An 11,376-nucleotide genomic window follows, 5' to 3' on the forward strand; every position below is an offset into this window, starting at 1 on the left:
AGGTCTTACATCTTATTCCTGACCTACCAAACCCAATGCCCTTCCACAGATGTCTGTCCACCAGCAATGACCCCTTCCATATGCCAGGATCTCACCTTGCAGGAAGCCCAACACTAGGGAGAGACCCAGCAGGAGCAGCAGGAAGTGCTTCCCCATGGCAGTGGGATCCCAGGTTAAGAGAGCAGCAAAGAGCAGGACAGGGCACTCAAGGCTCAGCCTCAACAGTGCATGCTTATATATGAGCTCAGGCTAGAAGAGAAGCCAATGGGATCCCAAGACAGTGGCCTGAGCAGATAGCCTGGGGGAAGCACAGATCCTACGTGCTTCACTACACCTGCTCACTTCCACACCCCTGGGCTATGATTCGATGACTTCTGGATTCTTGTCTGCATATTTATTTCACTAACTTTCAAATAGGGATTAATAGTTGTGGTATCAAAGGAATTTTGAACTGGGTGGTTGAGGAGTCAGTCTAGAGGGAGCTACACACACTAGGCTATGACTCCCCACATAGAAAGAAACTGTTATCTTCATAAGAGATTCCTCAAACACAGTTCTGGGTGTGTCGGTCACAATTCTAGACATGGTTAGGATATGAAGTCTCTGACCTAATTAAACTATTTAAACCATGAATACATTCACATATTGGACAAATTACTAACCTTACAGGTTGAATTGGGGAAAGCAAGGACCATAGACCTGGAGGGTGTATCCTTTCCTGGTCCCTTCCTACGATGATCAGCTATGTGACCTACACGCCATGAAGCGAATAGCTCTGGTTCTGTGCATCCTCTCTAATGTAATGAAAAACTCTAAAATCATGAACTAAACTTTATTTAGATTTTAAATTCCCTGACACTTTGTGAATGGGATATATGTCTAGGTATACATTTAATTGTTCAATAAATCATTGCAACCCAAATTGCAGATTGGGGTGCATCTTTCATGCAGACTGCAGTAACCTTCCTGGGTGTCAGATAGAAAGACAAGAAGAACTATAGGGTCATGGAAAGAAAGCGTTATAGGAAAAGAGGCTTTTGTTCTGGGTCTGGCTTCCCTGTCCCACTGATGAAGTCGGGAAACTGAAAGCACCACTGATGAAGTCAAATGCACACAGAGACCATGTGTGATTCCCAAAACCCTCCCAACCAGGGTCATAGACAAAAGAAAACTGTGCCTACTTAGCACCATAAGGATGGGTAACTTTGCTGGAAGGCCTGGCTGATCAGAGGTCACAGTCTATCATGATCTGGCAGATTTTTTACAATCTCAAAGCCATTGGGACTCTCTCCACAGTCCCAGTGAGACTCCTGCTCTTTACCTGCCCTTATCTGGAGAACATCTGTGGGCCCCTGGAGGACTGACTTTATCTTAAAGCTGTCTTTAAGCCCAGATTCCTGACTTATCTCTAGGGTGACCCCAGGCGCCATTTCCCATTAGAAGCCACCCCACCTGCATACAGGGTAACTAAGTCTTATGCTAGGAGCTTTGATCTAGCGCCCCACTGCCACATACGAAGCCTGTGATAGGAGCATGCCACTTAATGAGAATTAGGGTTTGTCCCCAGGCTCCCCAATCCTATATGCTTCCTGTACCCTGGAATAAAGCTGAGCTGATTCACTGAAGTGTTCTCCTAGAGGGCTGGCTCAGTCAGACACACAGACACCAGAACCCTGTTTCCCAATTCTGTTCCCTCCACCCTTTTGAACCAATGCACCAATGATCTGGAGAAAGAAGCAAAACCAAATAACTTTGAGTTATCTGCCTTCTCCTCATTCCCAAGTTGGAGCTGCCACAGTTGTTCATACACCCATTGTAAAGACAGTGTGTCAACTCCCTGACACAACAGTCCTTCAAACATAGACATCCTTTCTGCAGACACTTGGTGCACATGTGTCCTCCTCAATGACACTTGGTATTTCAAGGCCACTGCTTCAGGAGAAGTAGAGGAAAATCTCCCCAAAGTCAGACAATATCAAACTATTTAAGGACCTAAATCAAACTTTGATGTAGACCTTTTAATAGCTATTCTTGATTGTAGACTTGACCACATCTGGAATTAACTAAACACCAAGTTGAGTTGGATACACTTATGAGGAATTTTTCTTGATTAAGTAATTGGAAGTGTAAAGGCCTGATTTTAATCCTGATCTTTTGACGTGAGAAAATCCACATTTAATCTAGGCCACACCTTCTGGAGCAACCTATATAAAGGAAGTAAAAGACGGAAGCCATTGTTCTTTGTCTGGTTGCCCTCACTCTCACTGGTGAGTCCATTCCTTCCTGGCACTAGAGTCTACATTTTTGGGAATCTAGAGTACACTGAAGACCAACTGGGACATCCAGCACCATGGACTGAGCAACTACGGAATTTTTAGACCTTCTGTTAGTAGACGGAAAGACACTGTTGAACTAGCTAGACCTCATCCTGTTGGCTACTCTAATAAGTCCTTATTCTATAAGTTCTGTTTCATTAGAGAACCCCGACTAATATAAAGTTGCTTGCAATGTACTTTCTGTTAACTTAGGTAATATTATAGCCTTCTGGGGTCTTTGATGGAGTTAAAAATAGATAGTTATAATTTTAATTTTCCTTAAGTTATAATAAAAAATAAAGTAGATACAAATGTTGTAACTAATTCTTGCTTAATGCCTGTTCAGTTATATATAATTTTACTATGTTAAAGTTAAAACCGTCCTTTTTATTTAGACAAAAAAGGGAAGGTGATATGGGATTCCCCTCTGTATGCTGTGAATGTGTTTTATTAATGAATAACACTGTTTTGGTACTGTGGCAGGGCAGAATTAAGCCAGGCAGGAAAACTAAACTGAATGCAGGGAGAAAGTAGGCAAAGTCAAATAGATGCCATGTAGCTGCTGAAGGAGACAGATGCCTGGGAACCTTACCAGTAAACCACAAGCCTCGTGGTAAAATATACAATAATAGGAATGAGTTAATGTAAAGTTACATGGAGGGTGCTTGTTGGTTCCCATGGATTTAGTTGGTCACTTGGATGCCAATTTGTAGGAGTAGGGCCCTCTTGTTTGTTCCCAGCTGCCCAGCTAGCTTTGACCCAAAGTAATCACACAGAAACTGTATTCCTTAAAACAATGCTTGGCCCATTAGTTCTTGCTTATTGTTGGCTAACTCTTACATCTTAATTTAACCCATTTTTATTAATCTGTATCTCACCATGAGGTCATGGCCTACCAGCAAAATTTTAGCTCATTTATCTCCAGTGGCAGAGCATGGCATCTCCCTGACTTTGCCTTTTTCTTCCCAGAATTCAGTTCCATCTTCCCCACCTACCTAAGTTCTGCCCTATCAACCAGCCAAGGCAGTTTCTTTATTCATTAACCAAGAAAAGCAACACACAGACAGAAGCATCTCCCATACTGATTTAACATGTAAGAGCTAGCTAGACATATGCTAAGCTATGGGCCAAACAGTATTATAGAGTTACTGTGTGATTATTTCACTGTGGGTGGCCAGAAAACAAACGAGCACCCTTTGAATGTCAGCATGTCAAAGAATGTAAGTCAATCTATATCACGCTGCACAAAACTCAAGTCCAAGGGAATCAAAGATCTCAATAAACTCTAGATACAGTGAACCCAATAGAGGAGAAATCAGGAAATAATCTTGAATGCACTAGCAAAGGAGAAAACTTTCTAGACAGAACACTAATAGCACAGGTACTAAGATCATCATTGAATAAATGAGACTTCATGAAACTGAAAAACTTTGTAAGACAAAGGACACCATGAATAGAACCAAACAGCAACCTAGACAATGAGAAAATATTTTCATCAACCTGACATCTGACACATAGCAGATTTTCAAAATATATGAAGAACTTAAGAAATTTGATATCAACAAACCAAACAATCCAATTAAAAATAGAGTGCAGATCTAAAAAGAGAAATCTCAACAGAAGAATCTCAAGTGGCCAAGAAATGCATAAGGAGATGCTTCCTTAGCTATCAGGAAAATGCAAATCAAGATGACTCTGAGATTTCATCTCACACCTGTCAGAATGGATAAGATCAAAAAGACAATTGTCAGCTCATGTAGGAGATGATGTAAAGCAAGGGGAACACTCCTCCATTTTAGGTGAAAGTGGAAACTTGTGCAGTCACTTTAGAAATCAGTATGATGGTTCCTCAGAAAACTGGGAATCAACCTATCACAAGAAACAGATATACCACTCTTGAGCATATACCCAAAAGATGCTCAATCTTACGACAAGAACAATTGTTCATCTATGTTTGTAGCAGCTATATTTGCAATAGTTGAGACCTGAAAACAAACTAGATGTTCTTCTATTAAAAAATGGATGGAGAAAATGTGTTACATTTTTACAATGGGATATTGCAGAGCTCTTAAAACAAGGACACCAGGAGATTTGAAGACAAATGGATAGAACTAGAAAAAATAATCCTGAGTGGGGTAACACAGACCAATAACAACAAACATGGTATGCACTCACTCAATAATGGATATTAGTTGCAAAATAAAGGGTAATTATGCTACAATCCACAGACCCAGAGAGACTAAGTAACAAGTAGAGTTCATGAGGATCACACAGATCTCCCAGAGAGGGGGATTTGGAAGAGATTTCATGAGTAGACTAAGGAAAGTGGAAATGGGAACATGAGCCATCTGCCGGGGGGAGGAGGGGCACGGAGGAGAGTGCTGAGGGGACTGTTATAGGTCATTTCAGGTTTGGGCAGAAACCTGGTTCAGGGAACAACACCCCCCCCAGAAGTCTGTGGGGGAAGAACCAAGCTTAGACTCTTAGCAATAGTGGGTAAGTAGCCTGAACTGGCCATCTCCTTTGACCAGATTGGTGCTTGTCCCAAATGTCACCCAGGAGCTGATGGAGGCAGATGCAGAGACCCACAGTCAAACATTAGGTAGAGTTAGGGAATTCTTGTATAGAGGAGGAGAAAGGAGTGTAGGAGCCAGAGGGGCAAGGACACCATAAGAAGGCTCACACAATCAACCTACTTGGGTGACAGGGGCTCGCAGAGACTGAACTGAAAACCAGAACATCTTCATTAGACTCACATAGGCACTATGCATATATGTTACAGTTGTATAGATTGGCCCTCTTATGGGACTCCTAAGATTGGGAACAAGAGATCTCTCTCTCTCTCTCTCTCTCTCTCTCTCTCTCTCTTTCTCTCTCTCTCTGACTCTTTTAGTTACTGCTTGGCTAGCCTTAATACATGGGAAGGGGCTTAGTATTAATGCAACTTGATATGTCATTGATACTCATAGGAGACCAGGACTTTTCTGGATGGAGACAGAGGAGGAGGGGATTGGAAGGTGGAAGGGGAGAATGGGAGAAAGGAACTGGGATGGAAGGATGGAGAAGGGAGGCCGTTTTATCAAATATTCACTAATAAAACAATACCCTTAGGCCTATGACCTCCTAAGATACAAGATTTACACCAAGTTAGAGAAACAGGCATAGGTTCTCTTCTGAGGAACAACCTTCAGTTTAATCAGAAATTAATTAATGCCACTACTTCAACTAAAAGGAACATTTTGCTAACAGGTTTGGTATTTTAGCATGTATAATTGACAGCTAGGTAATACCTAGGTGATTTTCCTCCCCAAATGACTTAAAAAGGACCTCCAAGTATATTGGAAAATTTTAAATAAGTAAAAGACTATTGGCCCACCCTTTAGATGATAGATAAAAATTAACTCAAATGTGTCAGACTTAAATATTTAACTTGAAGTCAAATATTTAATTAAATGAATAGCTATATTTTTAAAACAGTTTGTTTAGTATGTTATATGTATGGACATTTTTTCTGCATCTATGTCTGTGTACCACATGTATGCTTGGTGCCCTTGGAGGCCAGAGGAGGGCATCAGATCCATTGGAACTGGAGTTACAAGTGACTGTGAATGGCCATGTGTATGATGAGAATCAAGCCCTCTTACTCTGGAAAGCAACCAGTATTCTAACCACTGAGCCATCTCTCCAGCCCCAAATAGTTGTGCTCTTTAAGAACTCTGCATTCAGAAAATAATTCTCAAATTAAATACAAAAATCATGTGCTTAGTCCTTTTAGGATGCTAGTCCTGAACAGAAAATCTACACAATAGACAGCTTGTGAAAAGTAGATATTTATTTCTCTTGAAGGGTAATAAATGCAAGATGAGTGTCTCAGTAGATTCAGGTTCTGGTGAGGGCATTTCCCAGTTCATAAACAACCCCTTCTCCATGACCTCACAATGGAAGAGAGAACATGAAGTCCCTGTGTCTGGGTCTTGGATGAGGGAGTGAATCTCATTTTGAGGGCTCCACACTTATGACCTAATCACATCCATAGACCATCAGGAATTCAATTTTAACATATAATTTTGGTATAGGATACACATTCACTCCATAGGACTCAGAAGAGAAATTGATGATGTGTTATAATTATGAGATGAAATAAACACTTCCATTAGCTAAGACATATTTCATTAGAGTGTTTTAAAACTGAAGAAACTAAAAACAATATTATTAAAATTAAAATTAAAACATTGTTAAATATTCAGGAAGGTATAGGAAGAATCTAAGAGCTTGATCAGAATATGTGAAGGATTTTTCTCTAGTTAACAAATCTGACTTAAACAATCAGGACAGACTTGACTAAGGGGGAGATCTGGTAGTAAGTGAACAAGTGAAAGGCATTGAGTGTCCCTTCCATAGTGACATGAAAACTCAACCGCTGTTCATGTACTAGAATGGCTGAAACAAGAGAACAAACACACCAATGGCCGACAGTGCCAAGTGCTGGCATGGACATGGAACAGCTTCAATACTGCAGTAAGAATGCATCCTGATCAGCTTTGCAGTTGTCTGCAGTTTCCTGGGAAGCTGATCTAATCTCCCATGTATCACTGGTCATACACTAGTATTTTCCTAAGAGAACTGGGAACACTACACAGGAAGAACTGCAGGAACTCATTAACCATTGATGGAGTGTGTGTTATAAATCCACCCAAGGTTGAAAACCAGTTAATCCTTCTGGGCTATGAAACAACATTGACAGGCCTGGCCTACCTCAGATGTGCTCGGAACTACATCTACTTACAGTAGGAAAAATTATGGAACTAGAGACCACTTGATGGACAGCAAGTATGTGGTGGCACAGGTTGAATATTGCTAAAACAACAGAAAGTGAAATTATAAAAAAAAAACTAACTTGAAAAATATATTTATTCATTCCAAATATAGTGTTCCATTTTGTAATTCTAGCCCTTGTAAGGTAGAGGAGAGCAGAACTCTGTGCATTCAGAGCAGCCTCGTGTGTTTTGGGATTTCTGAGCTACCAAAGAATACAATGTGAAGCCATGTCTCAAAATTCAAAAAGCAAAGAATAAGAAAATTTACCAGAGGCTAAATGCATGGTAAAAGGATAAAGATCAAAAGCAATGCCTGTGCCTGAAGAGACCTGGAAGCTAACTGTGGACAGCCTTCTGAACTGTCCCTCCCACCTTCTGATGGCTTCTGCAAATGCCTGAGAAGACACAATTCCACAGACCCTAGAAATTCTCTATTCTACTCAATCATCAGCTTATCACTTGTTCAATTAAGGGACCACACTGGAGTGTCACTGCTTTCTAGGTGGCTACGACATATATCTAGCCTGAAAACTAAAAGGTGCCATACTTAGGAAATTTAGAAGATATCCCATTGCCTGATGCTTTTCCCCATCTTGGTTCTCTAAAGAAGGAATTTCCATGTTTAGACTCTAGACGAAAATATGACAAAAAAATAAAATAAAATCTCAGGGATTTTGCAATTTCAGTTTCTGCAGCATCTGCTACAGCCTAGTCTGAAATGGACAGCTGCGGAATGATCTATTCTTAAAGAATTATTTGGTCAAGGATGATCACACCTGCACAAATGAGTATTGGAATGACCAGTCTCATCACACAACCTACCCCAAAGGTCACTGTTGTTCCTTTGGAAACTACAACTCCCAGACTCCTCCTGGACTATGGATACCTGTGCGCACACCACCTGCGCACAGGTATGGGACATCCTTCCCAGACACCCTTGCGCTCCCCGTTAAAAAGGCAGGACCACACGAGGCTCTCTCTCTTGTTCGCCTTCCCTCCTGTGTCCTGCACGCCCCCCTCGTCCTCTTGTGTTCCCCTCCCCCATTAAAGTGGACCCACGTGGGAGCCGCCGTGTCATGTCTGTGTTTGTTCCGCCGTGTGTGTCTGTCCTCTGCCCCGTGTTTTAAGAAGAACAGTCTGCTAGTATTTTTTAAGAAGAACAATTGGTGCCGACTCGGGGACTTCCTGTCCCGGGCCTTCCACCTGAGGCCCAGCCTTTGGGCCTTTGGCGCGCCTCCCGGAGTGCCGGACGACCTCCTTCCCGGGAACGAAGTCTACAACCGGGGACCTGCCCACAGCCAACCAATTCATGAGTTTCCCCCGCTGGCTCTCTCCCTGTCCCGCCTAGGGAACGCCTGGCCAGCTTTCTCTAGCGCGTTCTGGGTTGAGTTGTCTACCCCCCCCCCCTTTTTTCTCTACCCCCTTCCTTCCTTGGTTGACCATAGCTCCGCCTGCAAATTGGGGATTCGGTGTCCCCAACTTCCCGCCAGGAATTCGGTGTTCCTGGCCTCTTCTGCCTTTTTTTCCTCCTTTCTCCTCTTTCTTTCACATGCGGGTTCATCATGGGACGGGCACCTCTTCTCGGCTGAACGGTCAGCCCCAAAAGGTTTAATCTTCCCCTCCTAGCCAGGATTTCCTGCTGGTAGCTAGGCTCGGGTCGATTTTGCCAATAGCACGGCTTCTCGGGGCTCAGGGACACCTGGGCTCGAGCCGTCCCGCTCGCTTTCTGCAAGCGGATTTACTGATTAACCATGGGAACTAAAAATTCAAAGCCAATTTGTCCAAACTCCCCCCTCGGTCAACTCCTGGAATCTCTAAAGCCTCATGCTTTGATTCCCTCTATCAAGTTAAAGACGCTGACGCGTCTCTGCTCCAAAATCTGGCCCTGATATAAGCTAGAGGATGGTTTTTGCTGGCCCCCCCAGGGCTCATTTGACCTCGATATTTTATGGGAGCTGGCCAATTTTTGTCACCGGGCTGCTAAATGGAAGGAAATGGCTTACGTAATGGCTTTCTTTTATACGGCCCTAAAAACTGATCCATCTACAACTTCACAATGCCCTCCTGCTCACATGTTCCTAGCAATGTCTGCCCCACAGGAACCTTCCACTCCAGCCATGAGGATGGATCCAGCGGATGAGCCTCTGCTCTTCCGGCCTCAAGGGACCACCCCCTCCCGCCCCGTCCGGTCTCGCGACAACTTAACCGCTTCTCTTCCTTCAACAGGTTCCGGATACCGGAAGGGCTCACCTAAATCTTCCCCCCATGATGCCTCTAACCGTTCCACTTTCAGGTCTCTCTCCCGTTCCCCGCTGCATAAACATTCCTCTAGATCCAGGTCTCTTTCTCCAAAAAGTTCCCATTCTCACCAGAGTTCGGGGTCCTCATCCAGCCTTTCTGATACGCCTCCAAATTCCTCCCGTACCAGGCGGCGCAAACAATTAGCAGTCTCTTTCCGTCACAGACACCCGGAAGCATCATTGGATTCCTCCCTGTCTTCCCCTCCCCCACCCCAGCCCCCTCGGTCCTCCAGAGTGCCTTTAAGCTCCACCCCCATCTGCCATCTTGCCCCAAAATTCACCCTGCCCCTAACGTGCTCGCAGGCCACAGCGAGCGCATCGCAGGCCACAGCAGAGGCTGCCGCTAGTCAAATTAAGCCAGCCACAGTTCTGCCCTTGCGAGAGGTGGCTGCTACTGAGGGTTTAATGAAAGTCCATGTACCATTTGCCCTATCAGAACTGTCTCAAGTCTCTAAGTTGTTGGGGTCATACACGGCCAACCACACCAATTTCACGACAGAGTTTCAATTTTTAACCCAATCCTATGATTTGACATATCACGATGTGTACACAATATTATTTAATAACCTACTCCCCGAGGAGCGCAGATGGGTCTGGGAGCAGGGGAGACAGTACACCGATGAGGTTCACCAAACCCAGGTCTCCCACCCCCCGGGGGCGGAGGTAGTGCCAGACCAGGAGCCCCACTGGGACTATAACTCGCCAGGGGGAATTCTGGCTAGGGACCGGTTCATAACTTGCCTCATGGTTAGACTCCGCAAAGCTGCTCTTAAACCGGTAAACTATTCTAAGCTCACAGAACTTTACCAGGATACTAAGGAAAATCCTTCTGCTTTTCTTGACCAATTAACCAAGGGTCTATTAAAGTTCACAACTATGGATCCAGAATCTACTGAGGGCAGACAGTTTCTAATGTCTCATTTTATTAACCAGTCCTACCCAGACATCAGTGCAAAATTTAGGCATATGGAGAAGGGTCCCCTAACTCCACCGGCAGAGCTCCTGGAGACGGCTTTCAAGGAACGAAAAAGCCAAAAATCGCTGCCACATAATTACTGCGCCCGCCCGACCAGCTGAGACAATGGACTCCACCGCCGGCCCTGTCTGCCCCGCTCCCCCGCCCCCGTGTGAGCCACCCGGCCCATGTTTCAAATGCGGTAGGCCAGGTCACTGGGCAAAAGGGTGCCCCAATCTCCATCGCAGCCCACGGGGCCCCTGCCCTAAATGTCGGAGGGAGGGCCACTGGGCCGTGGACTGCCCTCGTGCGTTCGACAATGCGGGGGCAACCGGCTCAGAGGTTCCCCAGGCCGACTTATTGGGCCTGGCCCTGGAAGATTGACGGTCCCCGGGCTCCATCGACCCAACCGCCACACCCATCTGCAACCGGGAGCCACGGGTACTCCTTACCGTTTCAGGTCGTCTTATTTCATTTCTCTTGGATACCGGAGCAACGTATTTGGTTCTAAGAGAATTCTGGGGGCCAACCTCTCCCTCAAACTCCCCTATTGTAGGAGGGCAGCCTTATCTACCTCATCAAACTCCACCTCTCAATTGTGTATTTAGAGGCATTTTTCTTACTCACTCATTCATAGTTTTGCCATCCTGCCCAGTCCCACTCTTGGGAAGAGATCTTCTGACCAAGTTAGGAGCCTTCATTTCTTTTGCACCCTCCACTCCATTGGTTCCAGATTCATCGGTGACGCAGCTGCTTCTTCTCTTGGCCCTGCGATCTTCTGATACTAACATGTCTTTTCCTATTCCAGCCTCCCAAGTGGACCCTCTCGTGTGGGACACCTAGAATCCCGCCATCGCTAAACACCATTCACCTGTGGTTATTCAATTGAAAAACCCCACCGAGTACATCACCCAAGCTCAGTACCCCCTCTCTTCCCAAAGCCTCAGAGGGTTAAAACCTTTAATCTCTGACCTTTTGAGAAAGGGGTT

General features: G+C 44.6%; 1 protein-coding gene across 1 annotated transcript in view; it reads right to left on the reverse strand.

Annotated features, from left to right (window-relative positions):
• LOC101982291 (secreted seminal-vesicle Ly-6 protein 1-like) overlaps positions 1 to 156 on the reverse strand; it is a 2,202-nt gene extending 2,046 nt beyond the window's left edge. Inside the window, exon 1 of the mRNA XM_005372159.1 lies at positions 96 to 156. Within this exon, the coding sequence (XP_005372216.1) occupies positions 96 to 156 (61 nt within the window). The remainder of the gene's footprint in view (positions 1 to 95) is intronic.
• Positions 157 to 11,376: the final 11,220 nt, after the last annotated feature.

Source organism: Microtus ochrogaster, unplaced genomic scaffold (assembly GCF_000317375.1).
Source record: "Microtus ochrogaster isolate Prairie Vole_2 unplaced genomic scaffold, MicOch1.0 UNK217, whole genome shotgun sequence".
In the NCBI taxonomy this organism is placed as follows: Eukaryota; Metazoa; Chordata; class Mammalia; order Rodentia; family Cricetidae; genus Microtus; species Microtus ochrogaster.